Raw genomic sequence first — 14,863 nt, forward strand, 5'->3', positions numbered from 1 at the left:
AGGGATTACTGATGGGTTGCAGTACTTTCCACATTTAGGTCACCAGTTCAAATCCTGACAAGGTTAGGAGTGACTGACGGCTATTACCCATTCATGTTATGTGGTGTTGGTCTATGTGATCTGAGTAGGTGGGTCTAAGTTCATGTGTCTGTATTACCCCTCTCATCATGACTGTTACCCTTGTAGGCATTGTCTGAGGAGAATGAATGTCCATCTCATTCCAAGGAGCTTCTGTAAAACAGGATTGAGAGATCCTGGCAAGGGAAGGTGGGTTAGGCAGTGTGGCACCTGCTCTGTGGATAAACAGAGGGCTTCAGTCTCCTGGACGGCTAATGAATCAGCTTTCCCCAAGTTCGCTAGAGAACAACAATGAAGAAAGTCAGTAATGTGGCAGTAATGAGTTAGGTGAATCCACAGGCTGGCCAGACCAAGTCACTTTCTGAACAGTGACAAAGGCATAATGTAGGGAATGCTGCTCATGATCTCACAAAGAGACAAAATTCATACATTACAACAAAGGGATGTCAAAGTGAGCTGGGCCTTGGGGACTTGAAACCCTCAAATCTGGCCTTTGTCTGGTACTCAATCTCCTGTGACTGCAAGTCAGGCCTAGTGGGGGATATTTGAGAGCTGTCTGTCGCTCTGTTGCCCAATGCATCAAGCATCAACGTCTTGTCTGCACCTTCAATCTCATGCATGACTCCGCCCAGCCAACATCTCAATCTGGTTTCATATTTTCTGTCTCAGTGCAGGCTTGACTTTTCTGTGTCTTTGGGCAGGGCTGCCCTCTTCTGTCTTGTATAGCGGTGAGCATATTGTCAGTGCCTACCAAATAGCATGCAAATAATAGCTGCTGTGTTGACATAAAGCCTGAGGAACATAGGACATTACAATTACAGTACTTCTGAGATGCAGTAGGTCACCTGGTTCCAATGATTACCCCATTGAATGGAGACTAGCTATTTCAAGTGAGGAAGAGGAAGGAGGCTCAGTATATTACTGGGTCAATGCATTAACCTGAACTTTTACCACAGTTCAAAGCTACTCAGATCAAATGGTGAAAATGAGTTTGGTGGTCACATCCTAGATTCTTTTGGTCCACATCACAAAAGCACCAAACAGTTTGGCATGAGTGGCCAGTTCTGCTGGGGAGAGACCCAGAACTGGCTTTCAGGAGAGAGGAGAAGTGGTTTCTGTAAGTCAGACCTAAAGTACATTAACAGAGATCTTTGGATTCCCAGCATAGACATTACAGGTTAAAACCAGGGAGCCCTGCCATGGCTGTGTAATGGAGAAGCTTCAACACCATCTGTTCACACCAGTGGGCCAAATTCTCCTGTCACTTATACTAGTGTGTAAATCTGATGTAACTCCACCGACTAATGGAATTACTTGGGATTTACAGTGGTCAATCCAATGTTTGTGGCTATAAATTCCTTCCTTTATCTCATTTTACAGTACTCAGTTCATATTAACTACTGATAATGATAAACAGTAAAGTACATTCTGGGTGATATTGTTATTTTTAGTTGGCGTATGAGGCTCATGTAGCAGAGTGCAGGGAGCTCAGCAGCTGGTATACTTACATCGTTACGGTGGATATTCACCTGTACAAAAAAACTGCCATGACCCTGGGATTTGCTAGAGTATCAGTGGCTTGAATCAAGTCTAATTCTGGACAGCTTGTAACGAATGGAAACCAAATAAACACCCTCTGAGATTGGCTGTACTTGAATCTTTGGGAGAGATGTTGGCCTCAAATGGTCTTTGATAGTTTTAAACAGATCTGATTATTTATTCCCCCTCTCCTTAATCTTTAAAAAGAAAAACAACCTCCTGAAGGCAATATAAGGAACATTAAACCATTTTACCAGCCCTAAGTGTATTTCCAAGTGCTTCCAATCAAAGGTTTCTACTGGCAGATGAGTGTGGTTCTTCAGCAATTAAGTGATTAAAATAACAAAACAAAACAAAAAAACCCCACCAACCTACCAGTAATTAACCAGTTAAGCAATAAAATGAGACTACTTTTGAATGGTTTACATTTCATTCTTAACCATTACATTTAATAAAAGGCTGTGATTAAAAGTTAATAAAGTCTCAGATAGGGAGTTAGTTTGTAACCCCATCACACAAAATAGTTTAAAGTCAAAAGTGGAGTAGAAATGTTGCTTCCTACAAAAATTGTGTGTGTAACATAGAATGCTCTTTCAGGCCTTGATTCGGGAAAGCACTGAAACAGCCTTCCTGAATAGGTAAGTTTCTTGATTCAGAGCCTTAATTAGTAAAAGATTTTCAAGACATTAATAAGATTAATTCAGCACTACATGTGGCAGAGGGATGTGGGAAAGTATATTTTACTTGAATTTACAATCCTAGACTACATGCTCACTGTATGATAACATGGTCACCAAGGGCTTTATCATATTTGCTGCTATGCTGTACACCACAGCCACTCAAAACTTCACACTGACCGCATGGACAGAACTCAGATCCTCCTGCTTCAAAAGCACAATCCCTATTTCAGCTAATGGAGAATCTCCATTAGATGTTAGCAATACAGGATCAATGACCCTCAGGTTGAGTAGTTCTGATTCTAACCAGCAGAGGGCAGCTGACACATAAAGATGCAGTACATTACAGTATATTTTCAGGGTATAGTGAATAATAATAGTATGGGCACAGCAAGTTAGCCTCCTTTGTAAGAAGGAATGGGGCTAACAGCCTAATTTCATTCAGAGCTCAACAGTAGAATGGGTGCGTTCCAAAAATTAGGGCGGTGTGAATCAATCTGGATAAAGAACTGACCTGAACCCTCACCCAAAATGCAAACCCAAACATTGGTGATTCTAAAAAGTTTGGTTAACTACTTTATTCATTAAATTTTCATTTTTAAGTGCCCCCACAATTGTAGCTGGACGTTAAAGTGTCAAAATACCACTGGGCTGGCTTTTCTCATGGTATTCTCGCCCATCTGGGATTAGGAAGTAGTAGAAATCCTCTCAGGGTGCCTGCTCTTTGAGACTTTGAGCTCAATTTTGGAGACCCAAGAAATTCGGAGACTTCAGAAATATTTTGCAGAAGAACTCAAACTATTGGGTCCTTATTTGAACTGAAATGAACCTCTGAAACCTGAGAGATCTGCTTACCATGACCCTTTTAGTGCTGCTGGATGTACTAGCAGGGAGTAGTCCACAAGAAATTCATACCAGGACAAATGCACTTTCCAGACTGGGATGGTGTCAGTCCCAAAGTTGGAGAGTATTTGAATCTGGGGTTTAGGCTTTGCCCATAATAAAGACGAGACAATTTAGAACATTCTGGCCTGAATCTCAAACAACTCCAAAGTTTAGTGATGCTGAGTTTTGGTTTGGGCCCTGTTTCTAGTGCCAGGCAACAGAGATTTAGCTTAACGTAGGAATGTTCCTCACTGTCTACATGAGCTAACAGCAACAACAAAAACTTGAGCCAAGTCCAGAAGCCCTTACTCAGATTTTACTCGGTCATTACTTAGGCAATATACCCATTGATTTTAGTGGAAGTTTTGCCTAAGAAAGAAATTCTGGATTTGGCCTTTTAGATGGGTTTGAATATTCATCTCTAGCCTTAGTTTAGATAATTTTGGGGAACTTGACTGTCACTCAGGGTATGTCTACACTGCAATTAAACATCCACAGCTGGCTTGTGTCAGCTGACTTGGGCTCACGGGGCTATTTGACTGTGGTGTAGACACTTGGATTTGGGCCCTGCAAGCCCGAGTCAGCTGACACAGGCCAGCTACGGGTGTTTAACTGCAGTGTAAACATACCCTCAAAGCCAGAGTTTTGAAGTCGGTTCTCATCTGTGGCTCATTGGGCACCATACTGCATGGAGCCCTCTGCTCTACCACAGGTGCTCCTGAGCAAATCCAAGTGAACCGATCTGTGATGCGAGCTATGGCAGCTTCTCTCTCAGACAATATCTGAAACTTAGCCATCTTTCTTCATCCAACGCTCCAGCAGGGAGTCCTGGAAAAACCTTGAATCTAACAGGGCTAGCAAAGATGCCAGGGATAGAATGTTCTTTACATGTGGTCCATGAAACTTAAACAAACTACTTATTGTTACATAGTCGGTGTTATCTCTTCCTGTTCTTTCGAATGGGGAGCGCCAGACCCTGGAGTCCTAACTCAGGCCTTATTCAGGCAAAACATTAGAGCGACCCTAGAACTCATTCTGAGGTGGCCTACAATACATTAACATTCCTGATGATAGTCACCTAACTGAGGCTAATTTCCCCCCACAGCAAAAACTGCTTTTTGAATTGCCATCTTCAACAGAGAGTAGCTCCTGGCAGCACTGAGTCTTGGAGGTCACATAGTCTGGCACAACTTGGATCCATCAGAGACTGTGGAAACTTAGTTAGAGGATTATCAGTGGAACAGCACAAGGTATTTTTTTAGGAGATAATATTTGCAAAAGGGGGATGACAGCCAAGTCACCAAGCAAAGTGCTGTAGAAAAACAAGTTTTACCTTATGTGACCCTTGTTTCAACTCCCCCTTACCCCAAACAAGAAACTGCAATAGGGCCAGATCCTTTTCCCATTTAAATCAATGGGAAAATTCCCTTTGGCTGCAATTGTGTAGGATCAGGCCCAGAAAAAAGTACAATTCCTCTCTGTAAACAAGGTAATAAAGAAGAGGAACTGATGTCTGAGGCAATTCATGTGAATTTCCTGGCAATGAGGGCACCAAAAACAAACAAAACGCCCCCCCCCCCAACACTTGTCAACAGCCAGTGGTTCTGCACTGAGTTTTATAAATCACTTTTTGGATACACAATGACCTTCCTTTGTCCCATATTTATTATTGTTTCATTTGCACTAAAGAAAGAATTGGGAAATATTTGGCAAATGGACTGGAAGCTTGTCTAGAAGCTATTCACTGTCTGTGCTCTCTGTCTGCGCTCTAAGCTCCTTTGTATGTTCTAGATGTACGCTAGGAAAAAAGTTGGGCTTAGCTACCAAATGTTAGCTAACTGCAACCTAAACTTGACTGCTGTTCCTTGTGCCCTACAGAGTCCTACAGCAAGGCCCTCAGCACATCACAACAGATATCCTTGCACCTCCCACAGAAATGGGGGGGAGGAGGGAGGGGCTATTTTCCACTATGTCCAACAATTAAAAAAACCACAGAACATAAGAATGGCCGTACTGGGTCGGACCAAAGGTCCATCTAGCCCAGTATCCTGTCTTCTGGCAGTGGCCAATGCCAGGTGCCACAGAGGGAATGAACAGAACAGGTAATCATCGAGTGATCCATACTCTGTCGCCCATTCCCAGCTTCTGGCAAATAGAAGCTAGGGACACCATCCCTGTCCATCTTGGCTAATAGCCATTGATGGACCTATCCTCCAAGAACTTATCTAGTTCTTTTTTGAACCCTGTTATAGTCTTGGCTTTCACAACATCCTCTAGCAAGAAGGAACACAGATGTGCCTAGTCAGGCCATTCATTCCTTTCCAAACTGATGCCCATGTCCTACACTTACAATAAAATGCTCCTCTGTAATTTTCATGGCATCGCCCAGCTTCAGTAAGTATTTCTCCTTCACTGACCTCCAGGAAAGATCTACTCACATAGGGTAGGGTGACCAGATGTCCCGATTTTTATAGGAACAGTCCCTATATTTAGGGCTTTGTCTTGTATAGGCGCATATTACTCCCCACCCTCTGTCCTGATTTTTCTCTTACACTGTCATGTCACCATAATGTAGGGAGAACCAAATGTTGTAGCCCATGCAGAACTGAGAGGAGAATTCTGCCCTTTGAGTGTAAACCTAAGGATACTACAAGATGATGCATAAATCATGTTTCATATCTTTGCAGCATCTCCCAAATGACTTGGTGGTAAGAGAGGACAAAGGGAAAACAAGAAAAAGGGTCATTGCTGCTGCAAGAAAACCCCAAATTTGAGATGATTGCCCATAGATTTCTTGGCCATCACTTTTTTCTCCTTTTTACTTTCTGCATTGAAATGGAAGAATGCCCAAAAGAGCTGGATCTAGGCTTTTCACCTAGTCTTGTGTCCCGCCTATTTGACTAAGGAGGGAATTTACAGGAACTTTGTACAGAGAAATATGAGCGTAGTTATAGAGATGCTAAATTTAACCTAGGAAATATCAGCTGCTGCCAGACAAAAATACCAATGAAATAATCCATAAAAAGCAAAACCCAGCATTGAGAGAGAGAGTTTATTTAAAATGCTCGTATGCTTTGCATTTCCTAGAAGTACCATTTTATTAAATAATCAAAAGGTTTAAAAGGGCATAACAATCTTAAATCTCAAGATGCCCATTGATTTGTTTCTTAATATGTTCTATAAAACATCTTCGGCCACATGATGGGCATTGCGCCTTCAGGGGAAGTGATACAGGGATCCTGAAGCCCGTCCTCAGTTCTTATTGAGTCCTTACCCAGGCAAAACACTAACCCTTGTCTCCGTGTAAGTGCTAGGATACATACTCCTTATTGTCTCCTGGGGTATGAATCACTCATGAAATCTATTTCAACAAAACTATTTCACCTTCTGCCCTGTGAAGTCATCTGATGGCACAAAACCCCTGTTCCATTGAGACTAATGGAAAAAAATAAGAGACATCCAGTCATAGTTTACAATGACTGTGCCAACAGCATGGACAATATTGTGTTTTCCCTTTTGATGGGCAGTGTTTATTCTTCTACCAGCTGTATTCGTTTAATGTGTTTGTTACTCATCTATTCTATTTCACCACTTGTATATTTAGCAGTTTGCAATAGAGAATGTGTTCTTTAAACTGTTTTTTCTACAGTTATGTCTTAAATGGGTCCACATTTACGGGGGTGGATAACATCACCCAATGCTAGCATACATGAGATGCTAGATTTATACCACGGCTGGTAGTGATTCAGAAAAAATATTTTAAATATTGTGAAATTCATATGGTCTTTATTTAGTGTACAATATCTAACTCTAAAAGTAGAAAACTTAAGACACCTAAGAATATCCATTCCAGAAAAAAAAAAAAAACAGAATAACACATGCACCATATACCTATATGGACATGAAATTAGTTGTGGAACGGGTTTCTTTAGTCTAGAATGTCAGAGTGTATCACGAATAAAGCATTTATGGCTGCTTTTGTTTTCAGATTCCATTATAGAGACAGAAAGCCTTATGGAAAACCACAGACCTGTTGACCTGTGTTGCTGCTCCTGGTTAAATGGCTTGAATTCTTGGCCTGGGATAGAACTTTTTTGATGTCCTTAGATAACACACTACATTTGGTTAACATAATTTTCCCATGACTGTTGTTATGGTTACTCCATACAATATGTACAGCTGAATCAGTATTTAGACAGTAATGGGGGCATCATTGGTAGTGAAGTCTGAATAGCAGCATTCGAACACCCTGCCCAGGTTTAAGGCCTCAATTCAGGAACATGTCCTGATTCAGGAACGCACTAAAGCACATACTGCAGTGTAAGTATGGGCTTTCCTAAGTCAAGGCCTAGAATTTTATTCCAAAGTGACTGCTGAAGATTACATTAATTATTAATCTCTTCACTGTTCAGCCAATTAACATTCTACTGAAAATGACAACACATGGTATCGTAACTGCTCTAGTTGGACTGGAGGTGCATCCAGCTACCTGTACCTGGCATGTATAACAGCAGTGAAAAAGTTAGGAGTTTGAATCTGGCCTCCTCATAAAATGTAAAGGGCTACTGTGAACTAGGATAGTGTCAGTTAAAGGGCACATGGAACCTTTTGAAGGGAATTCAGGCTTAGCACCGTTCATAGAATGTCAGAGTTGGAAGGGACTTCAGGAGGTCATCTAGTGCAACCCCCTACTCAAAGCAGGACCAATCTCCAGACAGACTTTTGCCCCAGATTCCCTAAATGGCCCCCTCAAGGATTGAGCTGACAACCCTGGGTTTAGCAGGCCAATGCTCAAACCACTGAGCTATCCCTCCCCCCTCAAGAGTGAACTTTCAGTATGTATGACAGATCCATTTTTATCCTAACTTGTTTTAAGCTGAGTGGAGGGGGAAAGAGAATTACCTTTACTTTCTTAACCTTGCTCTACAAGAAGGTAAAGTAACAAGAAAAATCTTACCAGAAACTTGGTAAATTTGTACTCATTCTATTTTTCCCCCCCAAGTTTAGTTACAAATCTTATCACAAGCTGATCCAAATGTGTTGCAAAGGCATAACTAAGCTCTTTGCAAACCTGGCTTTTCTCTAGAAGTAGAGACAAGGCAGGGCTGGAGACCACCTGCATTTCTGTTGAGACTTCCATTTCCTCTCTAGTCCATTGTCCAGAAAACAGAAGGGCTGTCATGCCTGATTTTTCAGTCACTGAACTCCCACAGATCCCTTTGACTTCAGTCGGAAGATTTAAATGCTCAGCACCTCTCATAATCAAGCCCAATAGTTTACACACGTGAGTGCACGTGGGTGTGCAGAAGAAGAAGAAATCCCTCCAGATTGAAACTTGGGACACAGTGTCAGCACTAGAGCAAATTGTTGGTACAAGTGCCTAAAAACAGCCAGGTAGATATTAAAATTAAAAAGTGATCTGAGTTTATTACAATCAAATATGTTCTAGGGCCACATTTTGAACCACCAGCCCCACAACTGTGCCCAGAAAACATACGTGCACATAAATAACTGCACTGGCAAAACCGTCGTTTTCTTTTTCTTTTCTTCTTTTTACCCTTTTTCTGTTCCCTTTTATAGAGAATATTTTCTATTAGTCACAAATGAGTAACAAACTATTTGTACATAAGACCATTATATATCAAGACAAAGATTAGATTGCATGGGTCAAGCTAAGACCTTCCAAAAAACCCAATAGAACATTGACTAATCTGCTGTGATTCAAGAGAAGGAACAACAAGACCGATCATGCCTCTTTTTTTGAGCCCTGGTATCTAGAGTCAAACTCTGCCGTGCCTAATCAAGCAAAATTTTCATTGAAAATAATTGAAGTTTTCCACAATTATGAATTTGGTTGTAGGGCTCTATAATTAAACCACTCGCAGAATCTTCTTCTTCCACCAATAACGCTTAGCATCTGGCTGAACCAACAAAACCCAGGAAATTGAGTCAAAAGCTGAAATCATAACCATAACACAACTGCTTGTGCCTACCAAATTCAAAAGTCTCCAGTGGTGGGGATCTCAGCTATAATTTGCACTCTAATACAGTGCAAAGGAAAAACGGAATTTCAAGCAATACTTTTAATGTCCTAGCTTGTGGTAAATGAGATTCTTTGCATTGTTTAAAGAGATTTCCTTATGTCATTTAAGATGGATAACTAGAACAGATTTTAAGTATCAGAGGGGTAGCCGTGTTAGTCAGGATCTGTTCTAAGCAACAGAGTCCTGTGGCACCTTTAAGACTAACAAATGTATTGGAGCATAAGCTTTCGTGGGTGAAAACCCACTTCGTCATGCGTCTGACGAAGTGAGTATTCACCCACAAAAGTTTATGCTCCAATACATTTGTTAGTCTTAAAGGTGCCACAGGACTCTGTTGCTTAGAACAGATTTTGAAATCCCAAAATTTCACGGGCAATGTTTGGGTCCAAGGTTTTAGTTTATCTCCCTGCTGAGATACAAGAAGATGTATAATATCAGCCACTATATTTGGATCTGGATCCCAGTTCAGATTTTAAACATCTCCATGAAGTGTGGGTATGTTCAGATCCAAGATTTTGGTTCAGGCCTATCTCTAACAAAAGATCATTTTTGGAACAGCTGTTAGTGTTATATAGCCCCTTCCATACTAAGAAGCAGGTTTAGGTTTCATTGATGTGGATTATCAGTGGTACCCTATTTTTAACTGTTTTGGTGAAGGTGGACAGGGTCTTATGGAGAAGTCTCTGTTTGACTCAGGAAGCACAAACAAGTACAAATTGAAGTAAACTAGTGAATTTCAAGAACTCACCACGTTCTCTGTGTTCCCTGTCCCATTGGCAAGCTGGCATTCTTCTGCATGACCATTACAGAAGCAACTTCCCCGGACAATCAGATCATAGATAGCATAGTGGGCAAACCTCTGGGGTTTCTCCAACAATCCCAAGCCTTGGCAGGGACACTCCTGCCTTTTTAATAAAAGGAGGCGCAGGTTGGTGAGTTTCAGGAGGTCTTGGGCCTCAGGACCATATGGGTCTTCGATCTTGTTGGTTGGAGTTAAGGCACGATAGATCACCTAGGAGGCAAACAGAAAACACATCCCTGAGAAGATGCAGCACCCCTGTGTATGTGCAATCCAGACAAACGGGATGCTCAGGAAAGAATAATATTCGCCATTTGGGAGGCTCCTCACAGACTTAGTCATGGTTGACAGGTATGAGGCACCAGGTGGTGGCGGACTGTGACAACTCAGAGGAATACTGGTGTCGTAAATACAATACTGTCCACTTTTCTACACCACTTTCCACCTGAGCATCTCAAAGCATTTTAAAAAAATACCTTCAGCCTCCCAATACCTCTGTGAGGTAGATAGTCTCACCATTCTAGAGTAGTATAAACTGAGGCACAGGGAGGTAAGGTGATCTGCTCAAAGCCACACAACTGGTCTGTGATAAAGCTGAAAACAGAAGCCAGGAATCATGAGTCAGTCCCCGAAACTAACGACCAGAAAACACAGCCTGTCACACCACTGTTAAACATTAGGATAAGCAGATTGTTTTAAAGACTGAGCCAAATTATTAATTAGGAGGGGTGAGAGAGAGAGAATCGGCAGTGTTCCAACAGTTCAGATGCAGGAATGAAGGCATCCTAGAACTGCTGGACATAAGAGGCAAGGTTATTGTTTGTTTGGAGTTTCCATGTTGCTGAGAGAGGCAATTCATGTTACAGATTACAGAATCCCAAAGGAGTAATCGTTTTTTTTTCTTGGTATCAATGCTCTGATTTTGTGTTTAACAAAGGCTGCAGGAATATGTCCTATTTAACTTGGATTCCACTTTGACTCTTCCTCTCTTCAGGATCTTTTCTTTTTATTGTGAGGGTGGGTGGTGGAGATAGAGGGGTGACAGGGAACTAGAGAGCTGGTTGCATTAGTTCCCAGGCTGAGGTTCCCTTTATAGATGTGCTGTCTCTGATTTGAGAGCTATTTTCTCCTCTGGCTGAGTTTCGCCATCATAGCAGAGGTACTTGCCCTCGGGGTTCTTTGGCCCCGCTTTATGGGCAGTGACAGTCTCTGTCTGACTAACTCTATCCGTGGAGTGAAAGCTTTGTTTCCATAGGGATTCCCTCTCTCTCTCTCTCTGGATTTTCTTTTTTAGTGGACAGACAAGTTTAAATACTTGCTGTGTGTAAAATATTTCTTCCGTTCCTTTTTGTTTGCAGGGGCCAGAAAAGAGCTGGTGGTTTGTGCCTAATAGATAACTCTGTTGTGTGTCGATGGCACATGGGAGATAAACCCCCTTAAAATAACAGTCAGCTTCCTGTCTCAGTAGCAGACCTACACCTGACAGAATTATGCCACAGTGCCAGCAGCACATTTCATGCCTTTCCACAGCATTTTCTATTTTATAACTTTCCCTTTTTTTTATTCTCTTCTTTTATTCTGCAGAGCCATCCACAGAGTTGCAAATGACCCTGTCTGCTCAGACCAGAGATGTCCACATTCCCTTGTTCAATGGAGCTATGGGCAGATTGCCCAGCCTGTGCAACCCAGGTGCCTACATTCCCCTGATCAATGGAGCCATGATAAAATAGCCTAGTCCTTTCTGCCCAGATGTCCACATTCCCCTGATCAATGGAACCATAAGCAAATGACCCATTCAGTTTAGTCCATGGGCCCAACATTCCCCTGATCGATGGAGCCATAGGTCAATGACCAAATCTCTTTAGAACTGGATCCTACATTTGCTTATCAATGCAGTCATAGGCAAATGACCCAGTCTGATCGATCCAAAGATCAACATTTTTAGACTGCTAGAGCCATGTGGGAATATACTGGTGTATTCACTCCTAGTTCTTAATTATACCATGTGCAAACATAATACTTGACACTTCTATAGAGCCTTCCAACATGAATTGTCTCAAAGCAAGTTATAAATAATAACATATGAAGCCCTGAAACAACCCTCTGAGGGTCTCTCACACTGGCACAAGGGAGCCGAGGCCCCAAAAAAGTTGATCAGTCTGTTTAATCTATGTTCTCGTCGTCCCTGTACAAGCTCCATTCTTCATGCTTACCATCAAGCCACCAGGACACCCGAGAGACCACAAGTTTGAGGAAAAAAATATTTTAGTGGCATCTTGCACTGTGACATGTCAGCTGAGGAATACTGACTGGCGTGGGTTTAAGAGCTGGAAGATCTGGATTCTAGTCCCAGCTCTGCCACTGACCTCCTGTACAAACATGGGCAAAACATTTAATCTCTCTGTACCTCAGATTCCCTATCTGTAAAATAGGGAATCATAATACTGATCTACATCACAGGGTAGGTTGTGAAGTTTAATTCATTAATGTTTGTGCAAAGATTTGGGATTTTCAATAGAAAAGTGCTATAGAAGGATCAAAGCAGTATTTTTACTATTATTACATATACCTCTAGATGTAACGCGACCCGATATAACACGAATTCGGATATAATGCGGTAAAGCAGTGTTCGGGGGGGTGGGGCTGCGCACGCCAGTGGATCAAAGCAAGTTCAATATAACGCAGTTTCACCTATAACGTGGTAAGATTTTTTTGGCTCCCGAGGACAGCGTTGTATCGAGGTAGAGGTGTATCTTGAATCATATTTAAATCTGAGGGAAATAGAAGTGCATTGGCATATGCTAGCAATAAATTTGGCCCTGTGTAGTGTAATATTAGCAATCTTTTTATATATTAGTGTAAGCCACATTTTTCAGGTAGTGATTAGTGATTTGGGTATCCAGTTAATTGCCCATCCTCTCCAGATATTAATAGGTATCCTACGTAGCAGTGAGTTCTTTAGGCTGAAAGAACGGCTACAGGGTGCTAAGCTCTCACTACTGTTCTGCCTGCTGTCATGAAGGTGTTTTGCATTTCCTTTCTTAACCTGCCAGCTTGGAAAATACTTGGACTCCTTGTGGATTTATTGTTTTGCAAATATTTTCATTTCAGGCCTTGCATCTCTTCAGGGGAGTTGCTCTGATATTTCCAAATCCTCTTAGAGCTCCGAGTACCTACCCATCACCAGAGATGTTAATAGCCTTGGAAGTCCCATGGCCTCCATTTACGGAACAGCAATATTCCGTTCCATTTGAGACACAAGAATTTGCTTACATGATTAATTCATGATGTATTTCTGCTTTTTAGAATCAGCTCAATGGTGAGATTAGAGTTGTTTATCCTGATCTTTCCCAATGAAAGATTTTTACATTAAAACCTAATTCCAGTGACATAACACAAGTGAACTCATGTATATGTTCTTCCCGGCCTCAGCAATCACTGGCTCCTTGCTAGCCTTCACTATTACAAGAATCACAGAAACTGAAGGCTCCTTCCACACTAGGGAAATTTGCACCGGAGTGCTAACATAGACATGTTGCACTAATGCAAAGTGGAGTTTGAACTGGTGTGACTTACTCTGCAGTAAGTCAAAGAAGAGCAAGTCTTGCTTGACACTGGTGCAGTGTGTCGTTAAGGGTTTGCACAGGTGGCTGGAGTGAGTCACCTGAATGCATGCCCCATTTTGCACTGGTGGAGCACACCTGCATTAGTGTTTTGATTCCGTTTAGCTACACCAGTGCAAATTTCTCTAGTGTACACAGAGCCTGAGTTTCAGATTCTTCAATCCATCACACTGCCTGGAGGAGAACTATGGTCCTTGAAACCCTGAAGATAAAATCTGCTATAAACGAATGATTGTGTAGTGTAATTATTTTTTCTTTGTTGCCTATTATTATTTTTTTTCCTGACCTTGCTTACATTTTATTATTGTTTTATCATTAGTTGATCAATTGTTTTTTATATAAGTTATGATGAAGGACAGTAGGCATAATATAAAATACTGGTATTTATCAGGTGGGATCTGACATCTCATCTGATATATGCTTCCAGGAATAATTTATTAATAAATACAACATTCTACTAAAAATGTTTTTGCTAAAAAATAATGATAAAATTGTATTTGTTTGTTTTCATTCCATTGGAAGGAACGCTGCCCTAGTTAGAAGTCAAATATATCCAATGATTGTATATATCGCTTGTGTGCTGTATATAGATTTTTTTTGTGACTTAGGAAGACACTAAAGTCATTTCAATTAGTTACTCATTTCATAGGTCTGAGGAACTACAAAAAAAAGAGGCAAGGTGTTCTTGTGGCTAAAGAAAAGTTTGAGGAGATCTGGGTTTTAGTCAAAGCCCTGATGTAGACATCCTGCATAGCCTTAGGCAAGTCACTTAGAGACTGCTCCTGTTTAAATCCATGGGAACTTTCCCAGTGACATCAGTGACCTCAATCACTACATGCCTCAGTTTATCCACTGGTAAAATGGGGATAAGAACCCTTAGCTCCTTTACAGGAGAGTGAGGGGATTAATTCATTAATGTATGTAAAGTGCTTTGAGATTCCCAGATGGAAGATTAAGTGAAAAATATTAATTTTAACTATTATCATTATTTTTTAAAAGGTGGCCATCTAAATAATGTCTGTGCTGGTGGTTTGAAAGATCACTAGATTAGAAGTGGATCTAAGGCTTAATAAACTTATAATGCCCTGGGCCATGGAAAGAGACAGTCTACACTGAAAGCTCTCAAATTATCTGTTGCTCTGAGATCTGACCTTATCGTTAGTTTACAGGGCTGGGTTGTGCATTCTGAATTGCACGAGGCAGATTCTTGTCATACAA

At 41.3% G+C, this 14,863-nt stretch overlaps 1 protein-coding gene and 1 long non-coding RNA gene across 4 annotated transcripts in view; one reads left to right on the forward strand and one right to left on the reverse strand.

Moving 5' to 3' along the window:
- Positions 1–14,863, reverse strand: part of LOC101947474 (netrin-4-like) — a 70,324-nt gene that overhangs the window by 30,389 nt on the left and 25,072 nt on the right. For 2 of the 3 annotated variants that reach the window (XM_005288428.5, XM_042849845.2), the window contains exon 3: positions 9,972–10,235. The exons of the other annotated variant lie outside the window; for it this stretch is intronic. In XM_005288428.5, coding sequence (XP_005288485.1) covers positions 9,972–10,235 — 264 coding nt within the window. The remainder of the gene's footprint in view (positions 1–9,971; positions 10,236–14,863) is intronic. 3 annotated transcript variants of the gene reach the window in all.
- Positions 1–14,863, forward strand: part of LOC135972547 (uncharacterized) — a 31,221-nt gene that overhangs the window by 1,875 nt on the left and 14,483 nt on the right. The gene's annotated exons all lie outside the window — the stretch shown is intronic.

This window comes from Chrysemys picta, chromosome 7 (assembly GCF_011386835.1).
Source record: "Chrysemys picta bellii isolate R12L10 chromosome 7, ASM1138683v2, whole genome shotgun sequence".
In the NCBI taxonomy this organism is placed as follows: Eukaryota; Metazoa; Chordata; order Testudines; family Emydidae; genus Chrysemys; species Chrysemys picta.